Here is a 15,676-nt window from a genome sequence, read left to right as displayed (position 1 = left end):
AATGAAAATTGAATGAATTGGATCTCATGTCACTAAAGAATTCACTCAATATCCCTCCCTCTTTCACCATGAACTCTTCCATCCTTCTCTCTCTCTCTCTCTCTCTCTCTCTCTCTCTCTCTCTCTCTCTCTCTCCCCCTCTCCCCCCCACTTTCCCTCTATATCCCTCTACTTCCTTGTCATTAGGTTGTCCTCTATTATCGGCTACAATAAGAGCTATCTTGTTCTAAAACCTAGTTTGCACTTTCTCCTATCTTGCATGCCTATAATAAGAAACCGTTTTTTGTTCCTTGCAAATGTTCATGCAGACCTGCCCATATTCAAAAGGATCTCACCATCAAAATATCCTCACTAGAGCACCTTCAAAGACTCAAGATGCTTGAGCGCTAGCGCTTGGGCAACATGTTGAGCAAGAGGGTGAGAGAGAGAGGGAGAAATCAGGAGAGAGGGAGGCTCGGGTACTCTCTAAATTTTTAGGATTCAACACCCCCCCTTTCAACGTCCACGCCTTGGATTGCCAGTGCTTGCTCTTCTTGATGCCTGAGCGCTAGCGAGTGGGCAACATGATGAGCAAGAGTGTGTGTGAGAGAGATAGACGCCTACCTTCAACAAAGCTATCTCCGGCTCCTCTGGTTTGCGTGCGCCCTCTGTGGCAAGCAATGCGTGCACTATTCCTCTGCGCAATCACTTTGCCTACGCAAAATTGCTTAGTTAAAACACCTTTATTTAATTGCTATAGTTAGTTTGATGGTGAGGTAGAGAGGGAGATATTTGCATTCTCACTTTGATTGAGTAAGAAATTTACCAAATTTCCTCTCTATTATGTAGATTGCAAAAAGCACATTATATTTTATCATGCATATTTATTTTGAATATTCGAGCGACTAAATGCAACGGCTATTGGTACCTATAATCCCGTCCACATGTAATGAGCTGAACATGCTATATACGCAAATCATTGTCTCTCTCTGTCTCACTTTTCCTCTATCTCCCTCAAAGTCATCGGGTGGGGTGAGCTCGTGATTTGAGGATGGTGAAAGAGGGAGGGAGAATCCGTTTCAAGGTTGTAGGCAAACTTACAGTTGTATAGGCAACATTTCTAAAGCAAAATACAATTTCCCAATATACTATTTATTGTATCTATTTGGATTGTTCAAGTTTTTTGAAACTTTATTCCTATTTGACATTTGAAATCCGTTATTGAGTGCTTGACACGAAATTTGTCACAAATCTAAAACATAACCATCTTGTATTGATGGACAATTTGTCCTCCTATGAAGAGCCACAACTTTTTTTGTGTTTTGAAATATATAATCTCACATGTGGCCAGAGGTATTTTGGGAAATTTTGAAAATTTGAAGGGCATTTTGGGAATTTATGACAAAATAGTGTAGGTATTTTGAGAATTTTTTATATGCACTTGTATCTATTTTCATTCGATTGTTCAAGGCCTTCTAATCTTTATTCCTAAATGACAATTGAGATCCGTTTTTGAGTGCTTGACACGTGATTTGTCACAAATTACCTAGCAAAAAAGGCAACTATGCCTTGAAGTAATGAAGCACTCAAAAACTTCAAAACTTATATAATCCACCCAAATCCCACTTTTAGCATCTTGTGATGATATACAATCAATCTTCTTATCAAAAGCTACAAGCTTTTTTTTAAATATATAATCTTCAAACCAATGTTATTTTGGAGTTTTGGAAAATTGGAAAGACATTTTGGGAATTTATGACAAAATAGTGGGGGTATTTTGAGAATTTTTAAAATACCATTGTATCTATTTTATTAGATCGTTCAAGGGTATCTATTTTTTTCCTATTTAATAATTGATATCCAATTTTGAGTGCTTAGCACGTAATTTGTCACAAATTTCCTAGTAAAATAAGCACTATTGCCAAGAAGTAATGAAGCAATCAGTCCTCTTGTGGAAAGCTACAACTATTTTTATTTTTAGGAATATATAATCTCACAACCAGGGGTATTTTGGGAATTATGGAAAATTTGATGGGCATTTTGGGTAATTTTAGAACTACCAATTTCTCTAGAGTAGTGTACTAATAAAGATATTGCCAGATGATAGAGAATATTGTGAAGAGATATAGCAAAATTCAAAGATAGGGCCAGATGACATATTATATTATGAAGAGAAATAGACAGAGATCGACAAGTAGGAGTGTTAGATATATAGAGTGAGAGGTAGAAGAAAATGATAGACATAGTGAGGGAGATAGATAGAGACAAAATAAAGGATGTTTGAATTAGGAGGATAGTTAATGAGTGTCAGATCAATGAGATAAAAATTAGGAGATTATAGTTAAGAGAGTAGGAAGGTGGGAAAAAAACCAGAACATAGGTGGGGGTAGACTATCTAATATGTCTAGAGGAGGGATTGATACTAATACGGTCTCTGATTTCCAAATCGAATTTATGATATGATGGATTGAACTTCCTAATCTTTGTTTGAGTATCTCGGATGCCTATAAATATACGATAAGGGGAGAGGTTGGAAATTCACATATATCCATTTGCTTCTACTAGATTTGTTGAGCAATGGCTTCATCCTTGTTGAGGAAGGTGAGTTTATTTTTTAATAATGTTGGCGATGTCCCATTGTTGCTTGATTGCCCAACAAGATATTCGATGGTGAATCCTAGGGACTATGGAGGTTGTGGTGACAATAAGATGTTTGCCATCATTTCAACTTCGGATGGTGACATTCAAACAGAGGTGGCAGATGGTGTGCAAGTAGGTCAACAGTTTCAATTTGTGATGGATTCAACCTTGTCTTCAAAGTTTCTGTTGGTCACGCACGACAATGTGAAAATGTCCTCAACGCCAAAGGTGGCAATAATAGAGTTGTCTAACAGCTCCATTGAAGGACAAGGAGAAAGGTCTGTCGAAATTTCATCTGGTAAGACTAAGGATTCTTTTATGCATGTAATGAAGAAATGGCAGGAAAATTAAGTAAGTAACATACCAAAAACAAAGAAAAAAAGGCAGATTTTAAGCAAGTGAAAAAAAACACAGAGTACATTAGAGTACATTGCATTAAATAGCCACAAGTACCCCAAGTTAAGGCGAATGATCTTTAGATGTTCAATTAAGAAGCGTGTTGATGAAGTTCCTCAAATATACAATGGAGATTGCGTTTATGAGCTGGATGCTGTGCCAGATGGCATTCCCAAAATGTTGGCAATTGTTGGGTTAAGCATGTTTATCATAGAATGAGGGATCCAACTTTGATCAAGAGAAGTAAATGTGGTGGGCACCTCATTTGTAAGAATAGCTTGTGCTCGATAAATGCAATGAACGAGTTGCCAAACGAGACTTCTTGGACGGGGAAATTACTAGCATCAATTGCTTCGGCTGGTATGTTTAGCTCTAAAAATGGAACACTTTGTTGCTTTCATTGCGGTAATTGTCCAATTGTTCTTCGGGAGTGTCCATGCACTGTCTATTACTTACTAGCTGATTACAACAATACCCGGTTATTTATCCACCTTGGAAGGCATAATCATCGCGTGGCCAAGGGAGTTTTGCGATCAGCAATCAGACAGACTAGAGAGCCTATGTCACTTGTGTTTTTTGAAAGCCCAGTGATGGCCCTAGGCATTTGCAATTAAATCTTGCAAAGCAAATGGTTATGGGAGCAGGGAGCAGTGGTGCGTGAAAATGGGGAGCAGTTGAATAGTAATGATCTCCTCTATGTACTAGAGGAGATGCAACCACTGATTCATACACAGAGGTATGAAATTCCTGTCTAATATATGTATCATGTGTGCTCCCTCTGGAAGTTCTTACCTCCATCTTTGTTGTTTGTAACTCAGATTCAAACATTGGATGCGAGAAGCTACAACAACAACACAAATTGGTGTTGGTGCAGAGTCCCAACTAATTCAGTTGAAAAACAGTTGCTGCTACAAGTGTTTTCACGGTTTTCTTTTTCCAGGAAAGTCCATAGATCAAAGCAAAAGATGTCATGTATTCAAAATGTCAGTCAATGGCCCAGGATCTGGTATTGAGCTTGTAAATAGAATGTGACAAGACGGTAGTGGAGACCTCCGAAAAAGCTGGGTTTGCTTTGATCACGTACATAGAGGAGTAGGGTGGACAACAATGGTAGCCCATGTCTACGGACCTGCGTAAGACTTGCTGACATATCGTCCCTCTTCTTCTGCTTTTGTTCGTAACAAAGATTAATCAATGCACTTTGCAGGATCCAAGAAATGCAGACAATAACCATCTGCAAGATGAAAGAAGAAGACATACATGTGCAAACCATGTTTTGGGAAATGATGAATTCAATGCTTTTGGAAAGTGGGCACCTTCCAATAGATTTTAGAGGATTCATGGAAGATGAGATTGGGGCAAATTGGAGAGCTGTTCAAATTGTATTCAATGGAGGGCCTGACCATATTATGGAGGGAAGAGAACGTTCTTACTTGTTTCATTGGGAGCAAAGTTTGCACATTCACACCATGCAATACGTGCATAAAAATTTCGAGGACGAGCACAAGCTCTGTGTGAACTTTGGAAATGTGCAAGGAGTGAGGATAAGGCAACAAGCATGTATAGGACTATTCGAGCTTGGTGGGCAACTAGAAAAGTATCCGACAGTAACTTGTCCCAGATGGATTGTTGGCTCAGTTGGTGGCATGTGCGTTACCCTCGTTGGAGAAAGCACTTTGTTGGGGTAAAACTATGTGGGATGCTATCTTAGTGGCATGTATAATTATTTGCTTCAATGCATTCACAAGATTTCCTTTATGTTGCAGGAAGTAGATGATTTGTCATACATTCCAACTACAAACCTTGCAGAAACAAAGCATACAAGTTGGGTTGCCGACGAGGGAAACAAAGAATTGTTGAGCTTGTACGATGCATGCGTTTCTGATCTATCAAACTCATTGTTGCAAAGTGTGAAGATGCTTGCTTTTGTCGCGGGTAGATATCATGGAGCAGGGCCTTCAGCTGCAAAACTCGGTCGTCGCACACAACAATGAAAAGCATCGAGTCCATCAGCCATTGCTAAAGAGATTGAAGATGGGTTGGGAGGTACACCCCTATATCAAAGACTGGCAATGGAGGGAGATAATATTACAATAGTCAAAAGGCGCAAAAATGTTGGGACAGTACATTGTGAGGAAGAGAACGTGTCGCACCGACTTGAATATATTACACAGAACGTTCCTCGTCGCAATCATCGAGGACCACAAAAAACATTTACAAGGGCAGCTCAGGAGGTTGAAGAAAACGAAGGTGGTATGATAGTAGAAGAGTGGATATTCATAAGACAATGTGGGCAAACCATCGTATACCAAAGGGTAGTAGGGTTCAATGTCAAGGGTGGTTGGGATCTAGATTTGGTGAATGCAAGAAAAACATAAGGAACACAGGTGCAAGTGCGGTTGCACCATCCTTTTGGGGGATTTGTACATGGGAAAGAGGGGATACCACAGGTCAAGGAAACGCTTCAAAGGCACGATTCATGCGGTTCTGCAATGATAGTGCGGATCACACATGGAAAATCTAGAACACAATCACTCAATGCCCTGCAAGAGTACCTAGAACTTGGCCTGGGGAGAAGGGAACAAACATGAATGCCTTGGAGCTATTGGATTTGGAGACAGGGGGCTTCATAGTAAATAAGATCTAGCAAGGGAAACCAGCAATGTGAATTATCGGCTAGGAGTATCAATTCAAGCCTCTAAGAGAATTGAATCAGCCATAACCGTGGAGGCACATGTTATCCAACACATTTTTGTAAAGGCAAGCTTTGCATGAAAAATTCATGGTGGAGACATCTTCTTCTCAAGTTCGAGGAGAGAGGTACGAAGTGCATGTTGCCACTAGTTTGATGTGTACATGTGGAGACTTTGCAGAACGAGTGGCGCAAAGTAAACCGTATATGGCTTGTAAGCATATATACTACATTTTCCTACGCTATTTTGGCTTGGATTTGAACCACAATATGTTTGTCCATTAGAGCAAGCTTACAAATGAAGATCTTCTACGCATGTTCAATTGTCGACGTGCAACATAATTTCCATTGAGCGCTTGCGACTTTGTATGTAATTGCGAGGCGATTTGGTATTGAAACTCTTTTAATGAGAATTCCTTCTTTGAGATGATGTAATGTCAATTGTTTTACAATCGTCGACTTTGTGCATAACATATTTCTTTATTAATGGATGCTAATTGTTTTGCAGTTTGTCTACTTTAAGCTTATCATATTACTATGTTTGTAGATTCTATGTGCTGGGTTGAAGTCATTTTGCAACTCGTCTGCTTTGTGCATAACATATTTCTTTGCTAATAGATGTTGTGTGCTAAGTTAAAATTGTGATTTGTGTCGGGGCTCACATGTCCTAATAGTGTGGATTGTATCTTATTGTCCTTCGAAGATGTTTCAAGCATAATTTTCATCAAAGACAATGGTACTTTGAATATTTCAAGGGATTGATAAATAACAAAAAAAGCTCCCTCCAAAAAGCTCTCTCCAATGTAAGGGTAGAGAGCTTTTGGCTAGAAAAAATTTCCCAAGTAGAGGAACAGAAAAAGGCTCCCTCAAAATCTTCCTTCAAAAGCTCTCTCCATACCCGTCCCCGTATCTAGAGGGATTAGAATGCCTACATCTTGCTTGGAATTAAGTTGAGCTTGACTTTGCCTAGTTTCTATCATTTCGTTCTCCCTTAGAGGCTTCACAACTCATTGTAATTTCTCTTCCACTAGATATTTCTTGGTCAACCTACTAAGTATGGAGCCATTAAATTTCTCTTGCCCTTATCTTCTCCCATGATGGTGCTTCCCTATGTGACCTAAGAAGGTCTTAAAATGTTAGCAGTACAAGCAAGATATACATTTTTAAACAAAGAGTGGAGCACAAAAATGAAGAACCTTTGGGTGAAAGCATATAGATCAGTAAAAGGTATGTTGCTTTTGAAGAGCCCATTTAGAATTTTTTTAAACTCACTTTATTTTCTCAAGAAAGATGCATTGAATTTAAACTCTTTCTACTTTTCACAATGATAAAGAGAGAGGTTGATTTACTTATGGTGCATCTTTCTAGAGTTCTTGTAATAAAGAGTTCACCTATCATGAACAACCCCAAGCCTCTTTTAATAAGGAAATACCTGGGTTACTTCTCAAGCCATGTTGTTTTTCATATTCCTAATCCTTTACACTAATAAAACATCGTCCATATATTCAGTCCTGTTGTTAGCCAACCAAATGCTATTCTGCTTCAAAGAACCAAGCATGTAACTCATTCAATTTGCTTTGCCTAAATGTATTGTCATTTTGATCATGTACTAGGGCTATGATGTTTGGCCAACCAAATGCTATTCTGCTTCAAAGAACCAAGCGGCTCATTCAATTTTCTTTGCCTAAATTCATTCGCATTTTGATCATGTACTAGGGCTATGATGCTTGGTCAATCGTTTCATTTAAGGTATGAATCAAATGGAGAAGGTTGGTTATCTAGCACAAGGTGGAAGAGACCGCTCATGAGGCTAAGCTAGTGCTTGGCCTCATGTAATAAGGATTTTTAAAGCTCTACTTTGCTTCATACTTTTCACGTTTACATTAATCCCAAATACTCCTTTTGTGCACGTCATGGTTTTATTCCCGGTATGTGTTGAACCATTCTCAAATCAACATATCTATATCTATAGTGAACCTAAGATTTTATAGAAATGTTGTATTTGGGCATGTGTCTACCAAGCCTACAAATCTTCAAGCGGTTGAAAGGTGGAATGTTGGGGTTGAAGTTGAAGACAATGATCAAGAGAAGATTTAATTACCTATGGGGGTTCTCTCTAGTCCATTGAAGCTTTCACCTCTTATGAAGGACCATGAGGCTCTTTAAATAAGGAAATACCTTAGCTATTTCTCAAGCTCTGGGTTTGTCTATCTTCATGATCCTTTATGCTATAGAAGAAACACCCATATATTCACTTCTCTTGTTGAATATCAAATGTTATTATACTCCAAGGAATGAAGCTTATTGTTCATTCAATTTGTTGTTCCTAAGTGCATTGTAAACATGCACAAGGGATGTGAGACATTTTCAATCATGTCATTAGAGAATTGTAATTACTGAGATATCATCACCAATTCAAAATTTTACCACTTTACACGTAAAATTTGGATTGTCCATTTTAAAATAAACAAAGAATCATAGCATGCCCTTGATTAAAAAAATATTTACGGGGGTCAATGCCACCTTACTATAATACAAGCCTCATGCGAGCCTTCATGCCCCTTGCAATGTTGTTTGCAAGAGAATAAACCATAGCTAACAAATCTATTTCAAAAGCCACATCACCAAGAGATCTTGCTCCTTGATTGTGGGCCAAACAAATGTTGCTACAATGCCTATTGTTTGATTGTTATCAATGGTTGCAATTCCAGGGCGGATCGAGATGTTTATAACAAACTATATTGGTAAATTACTCTTCTAAAATTAGTTGCCTTGGTGTAGCAGGGATGGATTTCAACTTAGATAGTAAATGTATCTATAATGGATTGGAATGTTGATTTACTCAGTTGATGGATGTCTTGTTCATCAAAGCAGTTTGGCGAATGTAGCTATTGGTGGTGGAGTTTAATCCACCTCTTGTTTGCAAGAGTGATTTTGGTACTCAAATTTACACCAAATTTCCAACATATTGCCTCAGGGACCCTAATTTGCCTAACTCTTTGCACGAATCTTTGCAGATTGCCATGTGTAATAGCCTTCGGAGAGCTTGAAATGGTAGGAAGGGGTAGTTGTCGAGGTTGGCATGTTCCTACAACTGGTAACATTATCTCCCCCTTCAGAGTCTTCACTTGCAATGAATTTTTGTCCCAATCTAGAGTTGCCTTATGTGTCCTCAATAAGGGTGTCCAAAGAATAATGTGTTGGCTTGACTTCTTGGTAGGAAAAACATAGATCATGTGGGCACTTCATTGCATTAACTATAATACTCAATGGCTTGTTGACCCCTTGGTAGGCAAAACATAGAACTCATATGGACACTTGGTGCCATTGTTCAGACAATCAATTTTGACCCTACCAAAGGTATTGCATATGGTTCTATTGATAGATTCTAGTCATAAAGTAATAGGTTCCCAAATCTATTTAACGACATCACACCTGAACACCATTGGTTGTTGTGACTAGATCATGGAATCAAATTTATCCATAGCCCGAGGCAATGACATTATGCTCTTTAATTCTGCTAGATGTTGCTACTGGTTGACATGTGAGTTCAGTATCCACATGCATGGTGCTTCTTGGGCTTGAGAAATAGCCTTTGCTTCTGTGTTTTTTTCTCCGTTATGCTTGATGAATTCTTTGAGGGGTAGATAATTTTTCCACTCTAATGACCACGAACCTTGCATTAGCATGTAAGTAAACAATAATTCAAAGAAAAAAAAAAGAATTCTAATTCCATTACATACTCCTTAAAGTAGAAGATGTAGAAGCTTTATTGTTGGAAGAAAAAAGGAAACCAATAATAGCACATAGATATGATAGTGTAGGAGGCTTCAAGGCTAAGAGGAACAACTTTGTTGCCATATGCCTCTAATCCGACAAAGAACAATCTTCAATGTGCAATACCAAAGCCTTGTTATGAATAAGGAGGACTTGTCATTCAATAAGGTTGAAGAACGGTCAACTTAGTGATTGAGAAGAGGCATTTTTTTAGCTCTACTGACTTCTCACCTTAAAAATTTATCCCAAACAATTCTTTTGTGAGAGTCATGGTTGTACCTCGTAGAATGTGTTTCATCCTCAGAATAAACTATGTACTATCCTATAATGAACCAAAGCTATATGTATAATAGCGCATGTTAGTTTAGGCCTTGCCTACAAATCTTCATGAGGTTGAACAATAGGGATGTTGGGATCAACTACATTTCAAAAGTCAAAAAGAACGATCAAGAGGGGTTAATTACTTATGGTGGATCTTTCTAGAGCTCTTCTAAGAAGCTATGAAGAACCACGGGCCTCTTAATAAGGAAATACCTTAGCTATTTCACAAGGAAATAGCTGAACCACGAGCCTCTTAATAAGGAAATACCTGAGCTATTTCACAAGCTATGAAGAAGCACGGTCATCTTGATAAGCAAATACCTCGGTTACTTCAAAAGTTAAACGAAAATGATCAAGAGGGGTTGGGTTACTTATGGTGGCTCTCTCTAGAGCTCTTCTAAGAAGCTATGAACCACGGACCTCTTAATAAGGAAATACCTCAACTCTTAATAAGGAAATATTTCAGCTATTTCACAAGCCCTAGGGTTGTCAATATTCCTCATCCTTTACACGACAAAAACATCACCCATATACTCATTTGTTCAGTAATCAAATGCAAAGGAGGACAAGATGCACTTGTACGCTAAAAATGTTTATGACAATGCAACCTTGCTATAAAGCAACCTTAATATAGGACCTCAAGGAAATCACTGTTCAAAATGTGTATCTAATCACGTGAGTGAACATGAGAGGATTATTAATTATCCAAAATGTATACTTATGCATACATTAGAGGGGGTATGGGGTTTTAAAGAGGCCCATAATGTAAAGTATAGTATGTATATTGAACTATTATTAAATAATCTCTTAACACTATGGAGAAATTTGCTGAAGACCATGTTGCTCTGGCAGAGGGGTAACAAACATTGAAGAAGCAAGAGAATTTCTGACCATTTACTTGAGAGAGCCAGTTTGAGGACATTGCTAAACGCATAAGAAGAACCAAATGATAACTTAAACAACAACCAAAAAAAAAAGAATGATAGATACATAAGAAGAATGCGAGTGTTAAAGCAGGTACTCCTCCCCATTGTGATAAGAAGAGGAAATCATAATGTCTACCTTCCAATATTGGAGTGAAGATCTGGAGGATGCTGAAACATGCCAGTTTTACGTTGTGCTTTGCGCATAAGTGACATGATGCTCACTTGTGCAAACATGTTTGGCACTGGCACATTTCACATCACACCACCACCTTAAGTTACATAGCTCTTGTTTTTTGTACATGCGGTGGTATAAGCTTCTGCAGCAGCTCCGGCGATGCTCCCTTCAATTCTGTCAAATCCGGAAGCTCTCAGACAATGACACCACCACCTTTATAATGAAAAGTCTTAAGAATTGGACACTGCACTGTTAATGCTGCCTGGCATACCTGGAAGCTTGAAGTCAAAAAGAGGAGGAAGTGGACGACCTGTTGGCAACCGCATTGCAGGGTCTCGCAACTCATCAAAAAATGAATGTGCACATGCTTCGAGCTGCAGAGAGGATAACATTTTGTTCTGAGGATATATTTACCAACCATCTCTCTCTCTCTCTCTCTCTCTCTCTCTCTCTCTCTCTATCATTTTTATCATATGGGGTGCAGTGTGCTATTGGCCAGATACGCACATCATCACACCAGCTTGAGATTGAGACTGGCAAATATAGAGGAGTTCTGGCTGAGGCCAGGGTATGTCGTGCATGCCATAGGGAGCCAGAGATAGAGCTGCATTACATATATCATTGCTTCGCATACTATGAGATTCGCAAGCGATTCCATTGCTTATTCAGGGAGGGTTTTGGACCACTTTCCAAAGTTATGGGATACCAGGATCAGAGATGCTTGGGTCTGTTCTTGCTTGAGTTGAGGAGACATAGAGAATGCTTGTTGAGGCGACCACAAAGACAGACTCAATGGCAGGTCACGGACTATTTTAGGCCAGCCATTACCACTCGACAGCTAGACACACAGGTTCTGCAGCAGAGTTCGGATCCCACCTCCACTAGAGGCACACTGATTGACCATGCGATGGACCTAGGGAGATCCAAGCATCCATGATTACAGAGGAGGGCATCCCAGCATAGACGGAGATTACAGAGGAGGATTTGAATTATTTTGGCACGCCAAACACAATGCCTAGTCAGGTTTTTGACCATGGAGGACATCGAGGAGATCCGACACCGATCGATGCTGTATTTACTCTGAGCTAGAGGATTATCCCCTTCTTAGTAGCTTACGCTTCTTGCATCCCTCATTATTTTGCACCCTTGTATTGACTAGAGAGTCTCTAGTCTTTCCCCCACTTTCACTTTCACTACAACATTTTGTTTAGGATGTTAGTCTTTCTTTTCAGCACACAGACTTTGTATTAGATTCACCAATTTGAAACTTGTTGGTCTCACAGGTAATTTTGACCTTTTATAGACGTTAATATATCATTCCACTTGATTTTCATCTCTCTCTCTCTCTCTCTCTCTCTCTCTCTCTCTCTCTCTCTCGATTCAAATTGTGTATTGAGAGCATCATTTGCAAGGCACTTCTGTTCTCTCTCTCTCTTTCTCTCTCTCTCTCTCTCTCTCTCTCTCTCTCTCTCTCTCTCTCTCTCTCTCTCTCTCTCTCTCTCTCTCTCTCTCGCTGCTGTCCCCTGCGCGCGCCACTGCTGCTGCTGCTGAACCCGTTGTGGCTGACCTGCTGCGACTCTATGCTGCCAAGGCTGTAGCACTTGCTGCTGCCTCACTGTTGCAGCATTACCAAGTGCACCAGGCCCGCTGCCCCCAATCTCTCACACACGGATACATACCCACACACACACTACACACATACACGCATACACACACGTACTCCCTCTCTTCCCCTTCTCCCCTCTTCTTCACAATATGAAGAGAGGGTAGTTACGAAGACAACCATGTCTTCCCCCATCATCAAGACGCCGGCATCGACAATGAAGACAACCTTCATGCTCACGAACAAGAGGCTTGCACAATTGGAGAAGGACATGAAAGAATGGCGGATGGAGAGAGAGATATGGGAGGAGGAGAAAGCCACCTTCATCAAGCTATGGAACGAAGAGAAGGAGGACATGAGAGCGGAAATCCAAAATCTCAGGGAGGAGAAGGAGAGAAGGGAACAGGAGAACGAGAAGGAGAGGGAGAGATGGAGGAAAGAGCAAGAAGAGATGAAGGCACAAATCGATCTCCTTCATGCTTCCATCACATCCCTCACCCCCGAGGAAGGCGAGATTAAACAGGAGGCTAAGGAAGCCCTCAAGGAGGAGATCACCAAAGCCCTCACCGCAAGCATTGAGGACAAATTAGAGGCCACCAAAGAAGGATGGGTCGAAGTGGTCAAAAAGAACATCAAGAAGGTAGCAAGAGAGGAAGCCCAAAAAGATGAGGTACTCATCGTACACACAACCATCGAGGAGGAGAAGATGCGACAAGCTCGCCGTCTCAATGTGCGAGTGACCGGCATCAAAGAAGAAGAAGGGTCTACACCCGAGAGCGATGGGAAAGCTTTATGCAAGAAAGTGGGATACAAGGAAGAAGAGATCCCTTTCTCCAAAGTTTGGAGAGCCGGCAAAGATCCAAAGAAGAGAGCTCTGATCCTCCAATTCGCCTCCGAGGAGTCTCGAACTTCTTTCCTCCGAAAGAGGGTCATCTTGAGAGGGCTAGAAGGCCCCCCGATTTATCTTGATGATGACCTCACAAAGATGCAACAAGATCACCGTCGCGCGTGCATGCCTAGAGTCCACCAAGCCCGCAAAGAAGGGAAGAAGGCAGTATATCGAGATGGTAGGGTTATCATTGATGGCAAGACCATCGCATAGGGACTCGCGGCCTGTGGGACACACGAGGAGATTCATGTCACGGTTTGGAATTGCAATGGAGACCTATGGACACACCCAGAGAGACTTGAGGAGGTGATGAGAGGTCGAGACATCATTCTACTTACAGACACACACGAGAGCCCAGAGAGAGGGTTACCACGGATACATGGATTCCAGTGGGAGTCTCTACATCGGGGATGTATGCGCCAGCACACCACTCGCGGCTCAGGAGGAGTGGCCATACTCTTTAGACAGGGGCTTCACAGCAGACTACAGATTGTTGCCCGGGACCCACAGGCCCGCTACATGTGGATTCGCCTCGAGCTCTCACGAGACAGGATCGTCTACATTGCCCTTTGCTACTTTGCTCCCACAGGCTCCAGATTCGCCCCTATTGAGCAGGAGTCACCGTACGCATGCCTCACGGAGGAGATTATGGAGTACTCCACACTGGGTGAAGTCTTCCTTATGGGAGACTTCAATGCTCGTACCCGCAGTGAGCAGTGTGAGGCATATGACCACGAGGACCCAGAGGCACTACACACTCTAGATGAAGAGGCTACTATGAGAGATACAGCAGACAGAGCTCCAGTCACAGCCTACGGACGACATCTACTTCGACTTGGCTCCCAGCACCGTCTCGTTATTTATAACGGGATGGTCCAGTGGCCCACCTCAGGGGGCCTGACTTGTATGCCACATGGAGTTGCAGAGGGAGGGGGGAGTACAGTCGCTATATTCTGGGACCCAGGGAGGCTACACACCTTATCACATCCTTACCATTCCACCCATACCCATCGGAGCCGACCACACATACCTCTCTTTCTCCATCACCGGAGATACCATCCCACACAGCTCCACAGCACACACTCCACACACCACCATCCATTTCACACATGAGCTAGCCTCTCTTTACTCGGCCGAGGTCGAGCATGGCCTATGCCTCCTCCACCCATCCACACCACTCTCAGTTCTCACATCACATATCTCTTCCGTTCTCCACACTTCAGCTATTAGCTCTTTTCCACACACCACTCACACAGGACGCACTCCCCCCCCGGGACTATGCCTCAGAACCGCTGGTATGATGATGAATGCAGAGAGCTATACCGACGCCTCCGTGCACGGCGAACCTTAGGAGAGATCACAGAGAGAGAGGCCAGACGGCATATGAAGACGCATAGCCTCTCTTTACTCGGCCGAGGTCGAGCATGGCCTATGCCTCCTCCACCCATCCACACCACTCTCAGTTCTCACATCACATATCTCTTCCGTTCTCCACACTTCAGCTATTAGCTCTTTTCCACACACCACTCACACAGGACGCACTCCCCCCCCGGGACTATGCCTCAGAACCGCTGGTATGATGATGAATGCAGAGAGCTATACCGACGCCTCCGTGCACGGCGAACCTTAGGAGAGATCACAGAGAGAGAGGCCAGACGGCATATGAAGACGCTGACACGCCAAAAGCGGCGAGCATTCGAAGAGGCACAGGAGCTTGAGCTATACCGCCTATTCATGAGCATGGATAGCGCGACGGCATGGCGCACCCTGTGCGAGCCACGTCCGACTACAGCTATTGAGGATCCACAGATATGGCATGATTATGCAGAGCGACTTTACGAGGTGCCAGGGCAGCCTCCTATCCCACAGCCACACGAGCCACGCCCCACGTGCTCCTCCTCCTTTACAGCAGAGATGGTAGAGAGGGCCATACGCCGCCTGCAGCACAGACGATCAGCTGACCATACTGGATTACAGAGTGAGCACATCATTTATGCGGCCTCCACTATAGCCCCGTTGATTGCACATGTCTTTAACCGGGCTATAGGGGAGGGCTTCCCAGAGGAGTGGACACAGCACACCATAGTGCCTATCCACAAATCTGGCGACACCCTGGACCCAGAGAACTACAGGACTATCATGATTGGCCACACGATGGCCAAGCTATATGGAGCAGTACTTGAGGCACAGCTCAGCTGCTACGCAGAGATCGAGGGTTTACGAGCTCCAAGCCAGGCAGGTTTCAGACGAGCTTTCTCCACCACTGATCACATCTTCG

General features: G+C 42.1%; 1 protein-coding gene across 3 annotated transcripts in view; it reads right to left on the bottom strand.

The window, feature by feature from the left end:
* Nucleotides 1-10,740: 10,740 nt before the first annotated feature.
* The window catches only part of LOC147439811 (shaggy-related protein kinase epsilon-like), a 56,071-nt gene continuing 51,135 nt past the window's right edge, over nucleotides 10,741-15,676 (bottom strand). For all 3 annotated transcript variants that reach the window (XM_086485561.1, XM_086485559.1, XM_086485560.1), the window contains 2 exons: nucleotides 11,178-11,280; nucleotides 10,741-11,080 (listed from right to left, as the gene is read on the bottom strand). In XM_086485561.1, coding sequence (XP_086341687.1) covers nucleotides 11,007-11,080; nucleotides 11,178-11,280 — 177 coding nt within the window. In that variant the 3' untranslated portion in view covers nucleotides 10,741-11,006. The remainder of the gene's footprint in view (nucleotides 11,081-11,177; nucleotides 11,281-15,676) is intronic.

Source organism: Adiantum capillus-veneris, chromosome 16, assembly GCF_014529385.1.
Source record: "Adiantum capillus-veneris isolate H3 chromosome 16, ASM1452938v2, whole genome shotgun sequence".
In the NCBI taxonomy this organism is placed as follows: Eukaryota; Viridiplantae; Streptophyta; class Polypodiopsida; order Polypodiales; family Pteridaceae; genus Adiantum; species Adiantum capillus-veneris.
This window is presented reverse-complemented; position numbering and strand designations above follow the sequence as displayed.